At 56.7% G+C, this 16179-nt stretch overlaps 1 protein-coding gene across 8 annotated transcripts in view; it reads left to right on the forward strand.

Moving 5' to 3' along the window:
- LOC123326875 (BTG3 associated nuclear protein) overlaps nucleotides 1–16179 on the forward strand; it is an 83788-nt gene that overhangs the window by 35764 nt on the left and 31845 nt on the right. For all 8 annotated transcript variants that reach the window (XM_044922029.1, XM_044922030.1, XM_044922033.1 and 5 more), the window contains 2 exons: nucleotides 3842–4081; nucleotides 12160–12327. In XM_044922029.1, the coding sequence (XP_044777964.1) occupies nucleotides 3842–4081; nucleotides 12160–12327 (408 nt within the window). The remainder of the gene's footprint in view (nucleotides 1–3841; nucleotides 4082–12159; nucleotides 12328–16179) is intronic.

Below are 16179 nucleotides of genomic sequence, written 5' to 3' on the forward strand. Positions count from 1 at the left end.
GAGCCGGCAGGAGACCTCGTGGCCTGGACAGCTGGGCTTTGGTGGAGGAAGACACTTCCCTGAGGCAGGGGGCCGGGGCAGCCTGGGTGGCAAGCTGGTTCTCAGGGCTAGGGGCCGTCATCCATCCTTGTCCTGTGCACTCCAGGTACACCGTCTCAGAATGGGTTTGACAAAATGTGGACTCACTGTTTGGAATTAAGTTTTAGACTAATGTACTTTTTGGGGGGAGCAGCATCTCCTGAAATAATACTGAGCCCCTGTCCAGTGTTTACACTGCTTTAAAAATACCGTGTAGGGGCGCCTGGGTGGCTCAGATGGTTAAGTGTCTGCCTTCGGCTCAGGTCATGAACCCAGGGTCTTGGGATCGAGTCCCGCATCAGGCTCCCTGCTAGGCGGGGAGCCTGCTTCTCCCTCTGCCTCTCTCTCTCTGTGACTCTCATGAATAAATAAATAAAACACTAAAAAAAAAAAAAAATACCGTGTAAACGGGGAGCTTGCTCAGCACAGTTACGTTACTTCTTATTCCCGAGAAAGGCCGCAGCGATCTTTGGCAATTAAGCCCTTGTGCTGGCCCACGTGCCATGTCCGTGGTGGTCGGGGAAGCAGGTGCTGCGCTGGCCCGAGCCCCTCCTGGCTCAGGTGCTGCCACCCTTCCCCGCGGGCTCACAGGGATCCTCCTGTTCAAATACTTAGGTCCGGAGATGCTGCTTGGTGTCAGTGACACCGCCTTCGGTCTGATTGTACATATTCACAGTGAAACCAGCAGCGAGTGGTAAGGGAATGGGGAAGGTTTCAGCGCCGTGAGTCCTGGTTCTTCTTGGACTGCTGAGTAGCCACATCAGTGGCCATGTGTGTCCTCTGTCACCCCCCAACACACATGTCCCCTACCCGTCAGTTCTCAGCACAGATGGGGTCACTCCTCTGTCCTTCCTTCCTCCTTCCCCTACTTGCTTTGTGGCTTGACTGCGGCAGGTGGAGGGAAGTTTTTCCACTCTGTGTGGTGTACTGAAGACTGGGTTCACTGAGGGTTCACATCCTGAGCATTAGACCCAGTACCTGGCATAGAATTGCCCAGTAAGTATTTGTAGATAAATCAGTAAATACCCTAGAGGTTGGAGCTGTTTTGACAGTCCAGATAGGACCTGGAGACAGCCCCCGCAGGTCCCCCACATCTGCATTTAGATCACTTGTCCGTTTCGTTTTTCTTTACGTAGGCTAAACGTAGTAGTAGCTGACGTTCAGAAACACGCGTCTACGGAGCCATGTGGTCATGGCACCATCTCTTCACTTGTAAAGGCCTGATATTTCTCAGAAATGGTAGTGCTTCCTCGTGGCTTATTCTCAGTCGCAAAAATCAGATTGGTGATTTGTTTTCTGTCCTTAGCTAAAGCTGGGAGCGTAGCCTCAAACCCCCTAAGCAGTACTCCCAACCACCAGTCGGCCCCTAATGGGCAACGTGGTCATCTTGACGGGGCTGCTGAGCCTCGCCTGATGTTCATGCAGATCTCATGATTCGGGAAGCTCAACCGGGAGAGGCTCCCTGTGAAGGGGGCAGGGTGTGTGAGTCACAGATGGGCTAGCTACTTGCTCTGCTCCAGGCCTTTGGCAAAGCAGGGCAGGGCTGGCCGCCCCTTTGTGGGGACCTCTTCCTGTGCACGGAGATCGGAATGTAAACATCTCGACATTTCAAAATAAAGCTCGTGCTCTCACGATCTTGAAGCTGGGGTGACCTGGCCATGGCGTGACCTAGCAGCGCACTTGAGAGAAAGCTGGTGTCTCTCTCACACCCCAGCCACGCAGGGGGAGGTCTCATCTCTCCGTGTTAGCACCCCTGCTCTCCCGCGGTGGCCTCTTCATGCTGCGGTGCTCTCACACCTTCCCTGGCTGCAGTGTCAGAAGAGATGGGTGGGGAAGCGGCCAAGTTTCCTAGCGGAACTGATGGTTCTCTTGGTTTGTGATCCTAAGTGGGGTTTCCTTCTGCCAGAGGTTGAGGCTCCTTTGAGTTGGTGTTTGTTTGTTTGACGACCACGGAGCCCTTTCACATGCAGACTGGGCCACTCCGACGGCTGGTGGCTGTTACACGGAGATGGAATCCGTGGTCCTCCGTGGTCAAGCAAAGCCAAGCCCCTCGCTCCGGGCCTTGCTTGGAAGCCAGGGGCTGGCTGTGAGCATGGTCTCCACCTCACGGTGTCCTCCCCGTCTCCCACGGGGAGCTGGCGAGGTGCCCGTGGATCTGCGGCCGGCACGCCCCGGGTAGAGAGGTTTCTTCCGCGCCACTGCCTGCCCCCTTCTCTCTGCACGTCAGCGTTGTGCCTGTCTCACGATCATCGCTGTGGCCCTGCCGAAGGCAGAGAGTGTGGGGATCCTTCCCCACCCGAACGCTGAGCTCTGGGTGTTTGCATTTGATGTCACCCTTGAGAAAGCCAAAGTTTGGGGCATGTTGTGATTTTCAGTTTGCAGAGGCAGAGCCTGGAGTTGCTTGCACAGGAGGCCCTCCTCCCAGAATGTTCTCCTTTGGGAAATGGCCAGAGATTAGACTAGGCAGCTAGACAAAGGAGACCTGGAAGACTGACTCTAAAAATGGCCGGTGTGTGTGGCACCCTGTGGACCAGCGCCTGTTTCCAGACAAGTTCAAGGATGAGGGGTCCATGCCCACAGAGCACGCAGCCCCTTGGCGTCCCTGCTGCTCCTGGGTACCCTGCTCCTGCAGTCAAGCAAGGCTGGGGGGTTTTCATTCTGTAAGTAGTACGTTCGAGATTTTAGAAGGACAGATGGTGCATTTCTCACGGTTAGGGAAGGCACGTGCACAGGGAGCGAAGGGTCACAAGACCAGCAAAGAGATGACAGTGCTCTGAGCCGGAAGTTAGAAGGTGCTTTCAACTGAGACTTCCCAGTGCCTCTGAGAGGTCAAAGGAGGGAGGGGAGCAGGGCGGGGAGGGGTCCACAGAGCAGGACAGGGGAGACTCCTGTCCTCAGGGAAGGACTTTGCAGCGAGAAGGACAGTATGGGCCCGTCAGCACACCCCTGGAGCCCTCTGTCCGTGCGGGGCCACGCCACCGAAATCCCCTGTCTCCCTCAGGACGTGCCTGGCTTCCAAGTGCTTTTCTCAGAGCGGTTCCGAGGGGAGGCTTGAGTGACAGAGTTGTGTGTGGGTTCTCGTGGTCCCAGAGGCAGATGCTGTCCGTGTGGCCGTCCTGCTGCTGAGGGCCTCCAGATTCAGGGTCAGGACCTAAAGGAGCCTCCCCAGTCCCTGACTCTAGTGTTCCGAGACCACCCTTGTTTGCTGCCTGTCCAGATGCCGGCAAACTGGAAACAAACCCAGTTTTCATAAGTTGTGAAGAGAATCTGTTGTTTGAGGCTAGCGCTCGTTTGGTGTTGCCTCCTTGGACACACAGGCCCGTGTGGGGGTTGTGGGCAGCATCCTCGGCTGGCCCTGCAGGGCCTTCTGTTACCAGACTTGTGAGGGCCGTGGACAGGCCTGTCTCCCTGGCCACAGACTGGCCAGCAGGGCAGGGCGCTCTGCCTTCCATTTACTTTTCGCCGAGTTAGCGAGGCAAGCCTCGCCCGTGGAAGCCAGTCTGGAAAGCAGAAGAGTGTTTCCAGGCTCCGTGCATCCCTCTGAGATGGGTCGGTGGAAGCCAAGGCGGCCCTTGTGGGAACGATGCGCTGGTTTCTGTTCATCACATGTCCTTTGTGACCCTGGGGGTCGCCCCCGAGCTCCCGGCCACGTTTTGGGAGTTGGGGGAGCAGTTCGCCGGCGGCCTCCGTGGAGCGTATTTGAGCTGCGCACCGGGCACTCGGGTTCGTGAGCTTAGCTGAGACCGCCTCTTCTCTCTCGCAGAGGACTACCCCAACGGCACGTGGCTGGGCGACGAGAACAACCCCGAGATGCGGGTGCGCTGTGCCATCATCCCGTCCGACATGCTGCACATTAGTACCAACTGCCGCACTGCCGAGAAAATGGCGTTGACGCTGCTGGACTACCTCTTCCATCGGGAGGTGCAGGCCGTGTCCAACCTCTCGGGCCAGGGCAAGCACGGCAAGAAGCAGCTCGACCCCCTCACCATCTACGGCATCCGGTGTAAGTGTGGCCTTCCTCTTTCCCGCCCCTCCCTTGGTGCCTGGTCATAGGTCGGGGTCCTACAAGGTGGCGATTTGGGGCTGAGTCCGGACCTGCGCTCGGGGCTGGAGCATCTCCCTTAGTAAGTGCCGCTCGTCCTGCTGTGGGAAAGACACGGGGGGCGCGGCCCTTTCAGACCCTGGCCTCACCGGTCCTCAGGCCGCTCTGGAGGCCGGGGAGGGGCAGAGCCAGAGCCGACCTCTGCCCTCCGCTGACCGCGGCCTTTCCTGGGCTTCCCTGTGGCACGAGCAGGGTGCCGCCCGCCTCCTCCCTTTCAGACAGGGCTGCCTGTTTGTGGGCCGACCTCCCCGACCGTGGCCAGCAGGTCTCATGGTCCTGGTCCTGATGTCTCCACAGCCTTTTGGCTTTCCTCCTCTTTGCAGAGTGCCCCACAGTCAAATCAGTCATCCCTGTATCCTGTTGGTGACATTTCAGGGGTGCAGGTGGCCCACGACCTTCGCAGTAGCACCCGCGTGCCTCTCACCCCTGGACTTGTCCACTCCACAGAGCCGGTCTGCCTCCGGGAGTGACACGAAGCAGACAGACTCTAACACGAGGGCCGGGTAGCACTGTGTGAGACCCAGGTTCAAGAGACCCACTGTGGTTGAATATCAGGTTTAAGTCTGATCTAGCAAAAGGGGGAAAGTGAGTCACCCCAAGGTCACCGTCTCAGAGCAGAGGAGGGCGCTGTCCCGTCGGAAAGAGCCCTGTTTGTCACAGGAAACTCTCTGACATTGGTCCGTGAGCCTTCTGTCAGGAACAGAGAGAGGCTGGCTTTTCCCGTAATTATTGTAAACTAGCAGGAATATTTTTTTATGTGGCCACTTACACTGAGTTTTGATTAAAACTGAGGGTTTCCTACTGACTGCAGAGATTTCTGGCAGTTGCTGAGGCACGAACCCAGCTCCCTGCTCACGCAAGAGTGGCTCGTCATCCTGGTGTCCCCATTTCGTGGCCCCGGGCGTTCTGCCGTGCCCATCTGATCTGCCGGGGGGGTCTATCCCAGATGCTGAGGTTCCTCTCGGGTCTCTTCTGAGGGACTGTTCATGTGAGCAGCTGACAGGAGCCCCTTGGGTGGGGACAGCGGTTCAGGGATGAACGTTTTTGCGGGGAGGCCACAGCAGTAGACATGTCTGACTCCGTGGGCCACCGCGTCTCTTGTGACCTCTCAGCTCTGGAAGCAGCCAGAGACAAGACAGACAGGCCTGGCTGTGTTCCAACAGAACGTGATTTTTAAACACAGGCGGTGGGCTGCCGCCATCTGCCAGCCCTGCTCTGGAGCGTGAGGCCGGCTGGGATGCGCCGCTCGGGCCTACGGAGGAGGCACATGCTATGCCTGCAGCCTGAGGGCACGCGGTTGTGTGTTGACAGGACGCCCCGTGCGGGAGGTGTGTGGAGATGAGCGAGAGTCTCCGCGTGCGGTCAGGTGTTTGTGAATGGCCACGGCCCTGACAGCGTGGGCACGATGGGCTCTGGGGGGCGGGCGGCTCTTCCCGTGGAGAGTTGGGGGCTCCTAGAACCGGAAGCTGGAGGGTGGTTGCCTCTCATTTGGAGACATAGCTCAGAGCATCAGTCCAAGGAGTAGGGGCTCCCTGCACATGGGCTGGGACACGGGGTCCTTAGGCAGCGGCTTGGAGAAGGTTCTGGAGAGGGGGTGGGGAAGCCAGGCAGGGTGATGCTCTGAGCAGAAGCACACGGTGATGGGGCCGACGTACTGGAGCCCAGGGAGTCCGTGTGGGGGAACATGCTGCATTGAGCAGACAGCCCAGTCCTGTTTCTGTGTGTGGACCGGTCGGCCCACCTGCGAGCCCTCCTCCATCGGGGAAGCGTGAGCTGAGCATCTCTCCTAGTGGCTCAGCAAGGGAGCATCGGTTTCCCCGGGCTCTGCGGGTTTCAGGGCGTGGCCCCCCGGCCCCGGAGCGGTTGGGCTTGCTGGTTGTGCTCACTAGCCATGGCACCCTGTGCACCGTGCCAACTGGGCCGAAGCCCCCGGCAGGTAACGCCCCGCAGGTGCTGCAGCCCCCCTAGGAGGCCTCTGGCCGTGCGCTCCTGGGGGATGGAAGAGCGCCGGTGTCTGCCCCCACGGTGACCGGTCCCCCCGAGATGCGTGCGTAGCGCCGGCTTTGAAACCAAGCTCTGGGGAGGGAAGGTCTTGGGTAGTCTTCAGGGAGACCGAAGGACGGGCGGTGTCTTAGCGGGGCTGTGTTGGGAGACTAAAGTGGGGGTACAGCCCAGGTCTGCACAGTGGAAGCAGCGGGGCGCAGGGATTCTGGACACAAGAGCAAGGCCTGGCTGAACAGAAACTCAGAAGGTCAGCATAATCACTGTGCGCTGTGGAAGACCGTCCACTTTCTGTGTAGCAGATGACTCATTTACTTGCATGCTCGGCGGAGCTACGAGCTGAACGGCTGTATTTGCATTGCAGCCAAGTGCCGGGGCCCTGTGAGTGTGTTGGCAGGAGACCGGGCTGCCCACGTATTCTCGTGGGGGCCCAGGGAGGGCACCAGGGTTCTGGGTGGCAGGCTGTCCGGGGGCTGGTGGGGAGCTGCTCTGGACAACTGCCTTGTGTGAGCAGCCAAACTTGGCCCTGTTTCTTTCCCACGCAGGGCAAGGCCTGTGGGTCCTTGAAGTGGCGGGGTTCCTGACCCAGAGTGCGCACATTTGCTCTCTCAGGCGCAGTTTGCAAAGAACGAAGACGTATCTTTTAGAAAGGAGATCACGGGGATCGAGAGGGACTGTCCACAGGGAGCGCTCCCCAGGAAGCGGGGCCTGCCCTCCCCAAGCTTCCATCCCTCCAGTCAGGCCGCGGTTGAGAGGGCAGGCGAGCAGTCACGGCAGCGGGTAGCAGCCGGTGCCCTGGCATGGGCTGTCTAACGGTGGCTCCGAGCTTGCGGCCTACCTGCCCCTTTGCCGTGTGCGCCCTGTGCCCGCAGTCTCCCGGCAAAAGGAGCAGAAGGGTGCTGGGTCGGGGCCCGCTGCACTGGTGAGAGTCGTGCCTGTGGTGGCGCTCGGCGGCTTTACCGTGGACAGGCTGCTGTGTCCTCGACAGCAGGGGCCGTCAGGACGTGACATTCACAGTAGGTGGCGTCCGGCGTCTCCGTCTGGAAGCAGGGAGCGGCTGTCGGGGGCCCGGGCAGGAGAGCGGAGCCCCCCGTCCAGTCGCACACACCCTTGCCTGCAGCTTCGCCGAAGCCCCGAGTAGCAGGGTCCTGGGGTGAGGAAGCACAGGCAGGAGCGGGTTTGAGTCACGACTTCGGAGTGCGAACCGTGGGACTCCGGGCCAGTGCCCTTGCCCCTCGCTCCTACGCGGAGAGTGGCCCCCCAGGGCTGCCGGGTAGCGCCTGTGGCCTGTGCTACCCACAGCCAGTGGCCCCCTGGTGATGTCGTCTCCCCCACCCCTGTCCCAACCTCACTGGGGAAAAAATTAGCATTTTGAAACGTACCGTAGGCTGGGTTTCTAAGAACTGCCTTTTTCATGAGGAAGGAGGGTCTTCTGAGAGGGAAAAATGGGGCGTAAGCTATTCCATGAGTAGCGCGTTTGCTTTTCCGGGTGTGCGCTTCTTTCCGGCTCCCGAGGAGTGACGGCTTCCCCCAGATTTGGGTAAGTTGACCATGTAGTTTGTGTGCTCGATGCGTAGGTAAGCATATCACCGTAACTTTACAAATTGGTAACATTTTCCTGAGGGATGTCACCCAAGAATGCAAGCACTTGATTTTCTCCCCTCGAGTTGAGAATATGGCCGTTGTTCTTGGGTTCACGGTCGCGGGTCCCAGCAGCCTGTGCTTAGAGCTGGGCAGGCTGTTAAGCCGTGGCAGCTGCCAGGAAGGGGCTGAAAGCACATTCGGTTGGACAGCCCCGGCCCTCGGAAGGCATCTGGGAAGCCTGCAGACGTGAAGGGGAGATCCCGTGAGGCCCCCGAGCCCTTGGCCCAGACTCGAGTCCTGCTCTCACAGAGGACTGCAGTCAGCCCGTTGTGTGCCATCAGCCGCCCCGAGAGAAGGCGCTGTTCTGTGAGGGCGCAGCGGTGGCACAGAGGCCGGTCGGCTCTTACCTGTGAGCGCAGGCCCGCGTCCTGGTGCTGCTGTGGGCTGCGGGCTTCAGGAACGTCCCGGGGCGGCTGCAACAAGCATGGCACCCTGGGGGGCTTACTGCAGCAGGAGCTGACCCTGTCAGCCCCGGAGGCTGGAAGTCTGCACCCACGGTGTGGGCAGGGCCACGCTCCCTCCGGAGGGCCGGGGTGACTCTCTGCCCCTCCCAGCTTCTGCTGGTGCCTGGGAGTCTGTGCCGGCGCCGCTCCCCTCGCTGCCTGTTGGCACTCGCCTGTCCCCTCCCTGGGGGATGTTTCTCCTCCGTCCTTATAAGGACACCAGTCATGTTGGACTGAGAGCCCACTGTGCTCCTCGTGTGACCTCATCTTAATCACATCTGCAGAGACCCTGTCTCCAGGGCAGGTCACGTTCTGAGGTCCTGGGAAGGACATGCATTTTGGGGGACAGTTCCCAGTGCCTAGGGCCGGGGTCCTTTGGGACTTGCTAATCAAATGTAGTGGTGCCTCACACAGCTTCTCTGGGGGTACCCGGCACGTGGGTTTGGGAACGCTGCGGGGCTGGGAGGCGGGCTGCTCGGCACAGCTGAGAGACGGGTGGTGCCCTTGCTCACGGGTCACCCGGACACAGGGCCGTGGGGAGGCCCTCAGGCTCTTCTCCCTTCGTGCTTCTCCGCTGTTGGGGAGCTTCTCCACTCTCGGGGAGCTTCTCCTGCTTGGGGGGTGGGGCTCCCCAGCTCTGAGGCCGGGACACCAGATACACACAGTGCATGGAGACACTCCGGCTGGTGCCCCTCACTCGGGGGCTGAAGCTTCTGCTGCTTTTCTGGGTCAGTCATTATCAAGACTTGGTTTAGGAAATAAATTTCTGGCACTCAGTTTTCTGCTTTTCTTTGTCCTTGAACTTGAGATTATGTTAACAGGGATAGTGTTTTTCATTCCTCTGTGTATGATAAGCCCCATGCCACCCACCAAGGACGTGAGATTACCAGCTTTGTTCCTTTTTCCCCCAGTGAGTCTCAGCCCCTCCGCGGGGCTCACTGTTGCAGAGCCGGGAGTCTGGTCTTAGGGTTCGAACCACTAGTGTCAGGATGGGCGTTCCGGGAAGTGGGAAGGCGGTGAACGGTGATGGAGCTTCGGATCTTTGGCGGGTGGCCAGACAGCTTGCTCGGGACGCAGTGGGAGCAGGCTCGGAGGGGCAGTCTTTTGGGGGGCGGCTGAGGGGCTTGCCTGCTGAACACTCTCCTCCAAGATGGTGAGGGGACAAGTGGCTCGCCTTGCAGATGACCCGAACCCCACGGCTGCCTGAGGACCCCGTGTGCTGGGGCAGCGCCCTGGGAGCGGCCTTCCGGTTGCTGTGTGTCCTTCCTGGGGCAGCCGCGGTGGCAGCTTCGTGGAGGGAGGCCAGGAGAGCAGAGGCGCCGGGTCTCCTGCGCGTGCCCGGGCCGGCGGGCGCCGTGCAGGGCAGAGCGGGGAGGGAGGTGCCCTGGGGTCTGTGTGGCCACTTCTACTCTGCTTGGTTGGGTGCTGGGAGGCCTGGATTTCAGGACCGTTTCTCGCTCCTAACTGATAATCGGACAGGAACTGAAGCTCGGGGATTGGCATTCCTACTTCATGAGGTTTTCTTGGAAGCATCAGCTAACGTAAGAGAGAAGTGAAAAAACAGTGTGAAAAAACAGTTAAATTCAAAGTAAGTTTTCTATCCTTCATTATTAAGGTTTCTCCTCCACCGCCCATTAAGCTGAGGTTGCTCGGTGCTGTCAGAAAAGACGAGTTTTGGGGAAAGTCAGAGGAAGCAGCAGTTTCACAGGCCTGTAGGACCTCAGGTCCCTAGGCCGCCTCCTTACAAGCTCAGGAGGGCAGAGCTGAGGCCTGGGCAGCCTTCCTCCCGTGCCCCCAAGCCCGCTGGGCTCCTTCCGCGTGGCGGGGGGGGGCATGGTGGCTGTGCCGCCAGGTGTCCTGGCGGCTGGCTGTTGGAAGGAGTATGTAACGTGAGGTTTTAGGAGGATTAGAAGTGGATAACGTGTAACTGTAGGAATGTGTTTTTTCTTCAAAGGCTGTAAGCCACATTTGAACTGGCAAATTGGTTTTTACGGAGTTGAATATAAATATTAACATTTTTGCTTATTTCTTAGATTTATACACCTGTGTGTGTTGTAGATACTCATTTCTGTTCCTAACAAGTTTCTAAAATTTCAGACCGTGTCATTAATCCCTGGGGGCCTTGGGAAGGTTTCTCCCTGAGTGTGACGGTGTGAGGACTGGGGGACGGGGGAGAATATTCCTCCTCGCTGAAGCGCGTCCCTGGAGGGCCTTCTGAGGCCTGTGGCTGCCGTTTTCCCTCGTCTTGGAGAGCACCACTGTGTGACTGCAGCCGGGTGCTGGGCTCCTGTCACCAGAGTTGGTAGCTAGCCCAGAACATTGTGAGTCGGCCCCGCACTCAAGGTCACACGGGGCACGTGGCAACTGCTCAGTAATTATTGATTACTGATCTGTGGTTACTTTAGAGAGGACCTGAAAATCAGAAAGCAAAGAATTGGCCACTTCATATGTGTATTTCCTTTTCTGCATGAGGATTACAAAGTGCTGCTGAAATGACCTTGGATTATTTTTCTTTCTGATTCTGTAAATCCTGCTCCCCAGCCCAATTCCTTTTGATCTGGGTTACAGAAATTTTGGTCGTTATATTTAGAGTCAGATTGGTCTTAACCACACGCAAAGCCAAGAAGTGTCTTTCCAAGAGAAAAGAAACTTGACACTTCTATACAATTTAGGAAAAGAAGCACTCCATCTGGTGATTATCTCTGCGTGGGGGTCTCGGTGGGAGGAGGTTTTAGGGATCAGGCGTCAATTAAACTCTCAGCGGACAGTGTAAACATGGCTCTTCTAGCAGTCAAAACAGGTTGTTGTTCACCTCCATTTCTTTATTATTAAAATTCTGAATTCCGTTCATTTTCCCTTTGATCAGTGAAGTTTCACGAGCCGGCTTGAGAAGAGGTCCCCACGTTGACGAGTGTTTCTTGCCAGTGCTCGTGGTCCTGACTTTCTGTTGACTTGGCCCAGAGAAGAGGTGAAGTGTCTAGTGAGGGTCTCTATCTGCCAGCCACTCTTCGGAGACCTCCCTGATCCCCGATTTCCTCGTTGATGGGGGGGGGGGTCTCTGGATGCCGAGCGGCATCTCCTGAGAGGGCTCTGTCGTGGCAGTGGTGAACACATGTGGGCGTCAGTAAGGTGCTCCGTGGCAAGGCTGTGTGCACCTCTGGCCAGCAGCGGAGCGGAGGAGATGCCCTCCCACGGGGTGTGCAGGGCTCTCGGGAATGAAGAATTACGTGCCTTTTGGGAGTTTTCCTCCAGACCGAGTCATAGAAGCCAGCCTCAGACTCGGGCGGTGATGGCGGAATATCATCACATGAATTGTGACCAGCATTTAGTCCGCTGGTGCTGGGGCATCTGCCGTGTGCCCGGGTGTGGGGGCTCTTGGCACACCAAACACAGTAAATATGTTGGTTCTCTGAGATGCTGGAGAGGTGGCTGGCAGTGCAGGTTGGGGGACTCGGGGTCCGACGGGCTGGTTAAGGGCAGGGTCGCTGAGGTCGTGTCTGAGCAAAGGCTTAGGAGAGTGGGGGACAGCTGCAGGCACGGAGGCCCAGGAGGAGGCAAGCTGGGGCTTGGAAACAGGGCTCCGACAGAGTCATGGGCCCCAGTTCTGTTCTCCGCATTCGGGACATAACGTGCCCCGTGTGCAGTGCGAGCAGACAGAGTTGAGTGTGGGCGTCCTGGAGGCTTGTGGGGGCCCAGCACCCAGCTCGTCTCCGTGTGGACCCGTCAGCAGCATAACAGTTAAACAAGTGGAAAGAGTTCAGAAGGTCGCAGGTGTGTCTGTAGGGGAGGCGCTCAGGCCCGTTCCGTTTCTGTGTTCACGCGGCTCCCAGACAGCCAGGATGCAAGGGGAGGCCTGCGGCTCACGGTCCTTTAATTCGGGTGTGCTTTCAGGTCACCTCTTCTACAAGTTTGGAATCACGGAATCTGACTGGTACCGAATCAAGCAGAGCATTGACTCCAAGTGTCGGACAGCCTGGCGACGGAAACAGCGAGGCCAGAGCCTGGCCGTCAAGAGCTTCTCGAGGAGAACACCATCATCATCTTCGTACAGCGCTTCAGGTATGCTTTGTCTAGTGGCCCAGAGTTCACACCGGGGGGCTCGGGGGGAGCCGTCCAGAGTGAGCCAGCCGGTGAGAGCGCCGTGACCAGGAGCCCCGTTCTGTGCGTCCCCTGCGGGGTGAGTTACCTCAGGACCGCCGCTGGGGGCCCTCCTCTGCCGCCCTGGGAGTGTTCTGGACGGAGGGCTTGGAGAGCAGGACCTCGGCGTTGTCCTGATGCTGCTTGCGTTTCAAAGCAGGAGGAGGAGCTCGGTCAGGACGGTGGTGGCTGCGGCTGTGAGCAGCTGTGTCGTGTCCTCGAGCCGAGCTCGTTGAGCCGAGTGCTGGGGTTTGTGTGGGGACGGCAGATGGACGGGGGGCCCGTGTGGACTCGCGGTGCTCGTTACTACTGTTGTGAGTGTAGCACGTTAGTTACACTTACCCGCAAGAGAATGGGGACCTTCTAGACTCGCCTTTGAGGCATTGTTGGAGGACTGGTTTTTCCCGAGGAAAATGTTCGCCAAGAATGACAGTGTGATTTTAGTATTGCTTTCCACCCAGTACATCTGAAAATATCTTAACAAAAACATTAAAAACAAAGTCTCCACAGCGGCGCCCTTGGTGACGGCTGCTAGAACCTGAGGCCCTGACTGCGGCTGGGGCCTAGGGTCTGGGTCCCAGGGCAGCTCGGTCAGGGCTGCCAGGAACACCTGTTCCGAAGCACAGTGGTGACCGGGTCGCTGGAAATCCTTGTAGGGTTTTGTCTTTGCGAGGCGACCTCAGGAAGCAGCTTTACTCCGGTCATTTTGGGAGTAACTTGCTAGTAGTTCCCGAAGATGTTAGGTGGCCACACACATTGTGCCCCAAAGCCATGCTTCTGTGAGCGGCTGCCCTGAAGAGTCTCCTAGTGAGGAATCTAGGCCTTTCTGTTAGGATGAACCGTTCTGTCTCGGGAACTTAGGGAGGTAGCCGCTGGGGGACACGCAGGAGTGGCCACTGCTTGAGGAAGTAGGCCTCTTTGGGTCCTGGGACGGCAGGCGTCGGCACCTGGGCTCATGGAGGTGGCTTCAGGCAGGACGGGCTTTATCATCCTCACCCTGGGGTCCAGGTGGCCGAGCACAGAGCTGGACCCACGGTTGGCCCTCCCTGCGTGTCCCGAATGCACGAGGAGGAATGGCAGAATGGGGCTTTCTCCGTGGACACAGCACGTGCCCGTCTCCGAAGCTGCTCACGAGGCCTCGTGGCCCTGGGGAATTGTGTTTAGTTCTGATTCAGATTTAGTACGTCCAGACCTGCAAGTCCGTGTTTCCAAGTAGCAAGTGATGCCCTCAAGCTGGACCACACTGGGCTGTGGGAGCGGTTGCGTCTGGTCGGTGGTTGGGTTGTGGGGCCGGCCAACCCTGACCCTGCTTCTCACTCCGATTGGAGACCTGGGTGGTCTTTACCACCCACTCAGGTTTGAGCTCTGTTGTGTGGTTGGTGAATTTATGTCATTTTATGCTTATTTATTAGGACTTGTTCGTTTTTCTTCCAGTTATTAGTGTTTCTTTCAACTGAATGACAGTAATTCCGTTTAACGAGAGTTGAGTTTCTTCAGTTGTTTCTTTGTTTACACATATGTCAGTATTTCTTCTAAGATGCTCTGGGTTTGAGTAACTCTCTGGTGCAGTTGTCCTCTTGGGGATGGTGAGTAGTCACCATGTGAGCGCCTGTTCAGTGCCCGTGTGTCCTGGGCAGGCTTGGCATGTGGGGACGTGAGCCCGGGGTCCCAGGACGTGCTGTTTGGAATAGACCATGTCCACTGACGCACAACAGGACACGGGGGCACATCTCGTGGGCCCGCCCGAGTCCCGGCTCCTTCCTCAGGAGCACGCCACACCTGTGCCCAGGTGGCAGGGCTGTCCCTGTCCCACAGAGCCTTGCCGCCTCCGCCGAGGTCTCTCTGCCCCGGTGTGTGTCTAGGGAGGCCCGAGACTGCGTTTCTGCGTTGCTGCACCCAGTCTCACCCCTGCTCCCCAGTCTCAACAAGGGCCGCTTCCTGCACAGTCCGCTCTCGGCCACAGGCCTCCTGCTGAGCGCTGGAATTGAATTTCTGAGACAAACACAAAACGTGTTTTTTTCTTTTATCAAACTTTTAAAAAAACTTTTAAAAAAATCATTTTTTTAATGATTTATTTACTTACTTGAGTATGAGAGCGGGGGTGAGGGGGAGAGAAGATGGAGAGAGAGAAACTTAAGCGGACTCCATGCTGAGTGCAGAGCCTGGTGAGCAGCTCGATCCCTTGACCCTGAGATTGGGACCCTGAGCTCACGACCTGAGCCAAAACTGAGAGTTGGACACTTAACTGACTGCGCCACCCAGGTGCCCCTAAAAAGTCCACGGCTTTGTACATTTCTGTTGCTGTCATTGTTTCTGATTTTATTGTGCTGCGTACTTGACTAAAATCGGATAAAGCAAAGGAGGTGGTTAGCTAGAGGGCTTCTGGTTTCTGTCCTTGCCCTGAACGCGTACTCCCAGTCTTCCAAGGCAAATCTGAGATGGTGAAAGAAATAATCCAGGACAATTCCTGGGTTCTCGGCTCAATTTGGAATGGGTAGTGATTCCAGCTGGGTCTGCCTTGTTTACTTTTGAATTAGCAGACAAAAAAAAGAACTTGCAAATACGTGCTATTAAGGAAATTCTGAGCCCAGGCTCCTCTGTTTAAAGGTGAATTAGTGCTGTCGCTGTGAGCAAAGACTGGATGTTCACAAAGTCGGTTTGTTAAAACATTGGTATTACACTCCCCTCTGGCCACAGCATGTGAACTTTTGCATGTGCTTGAGTGGAAGACGGCTGCATGTCCTACCGGTGATGCTGCACACGCCCCGCAGGCCTCATCAGTGAGCTGAGGGCCTCTCGCGGCTGTCTGCGCAGTGCCCAGTCATTTGGACTTCAGAGAACCAGCCCTCTGTGTGTGCAGCCACCCCTCCTCTGGATGCGGAGACGAGGGGGGCCCTCGGAGCGGCCTGCCTTTCTGATGCGCGCTCTGGCCGCGGGCGCTGCGGTCTGGAACCTTGGGCAGTCTCAGCACTGCCGGCTCCCGAGCGTCCTTGATCACAGACAAGGAACCAGCACGGTGTTCCGCACCGGACTTTGATGTCAGCACAGATTATGAGACATGGATTTAAACTGGTCTTCCCACTGAGTGACCGTAGGGAGCCACTGATTCATTGGTAGATTCAGTAATTTGAATCTCATACCCACATGTCCTGTCTTCTGCGGTTTCTTTAGAGCCTTGGGGACTGCCGTTCTTCCTGTATTTTTGAACCATTTGAGAATGGCAAGATCAGTTGATTTTTATTAGCACTAGAGCAGAAATATTGGGGAACCTATTTGATTATGTAATTCTTACTGACTAGCAGAGTGGACTTTAGATGTTTTGGTCGCATACTGTCTTTAAGAGGTTAGAAAATGTGTATTCTTCCATGCATATTTTTAAGTTGACATTTTAAAATGTTGACAGCTAAAATCTTTCATTATACTTTGAAATAGAAAAAGATGTAACTTCTGACATAATGCAGTAAGTTAACATTTTCACATACCATGTTACTTTTTCAAACCTATTCAGTGGAATGTATATGTCATGTCAATTTAATGCCCACCATTAAGCTGTTAAAAAATACACAAAGAGCTTTTGTTGGGTAAGCAGACATTTTACATCTTTCTTTCTTCTCCTTCCATCCACTTCTCACTGAATCTCATCCTACTGTGATGTGTGTTTACATTTTCTATCAGTCCACCGTAATTGCAGAAAATTGTACACACAAAATCAGAATGTTTTTCGGAGGCCTTAATGTTCTACGTGTTTAAGAAAATTCTATTAAGGTATCCTTA

This window comes from Neomonachus schauinslandi, chromosome 16, assembly GCF_002201575.2.
Source record: "Neomonachus schauinslandi chromosome 16, ASM220157v2, whole genome shotgun sequence".
Lineage (NCBI taxonomy): Eukaryota > Metazoa > Chordata > Mammalia > Carnivora > Phocidae > Neomonachus > Neomonachus schauinslandi.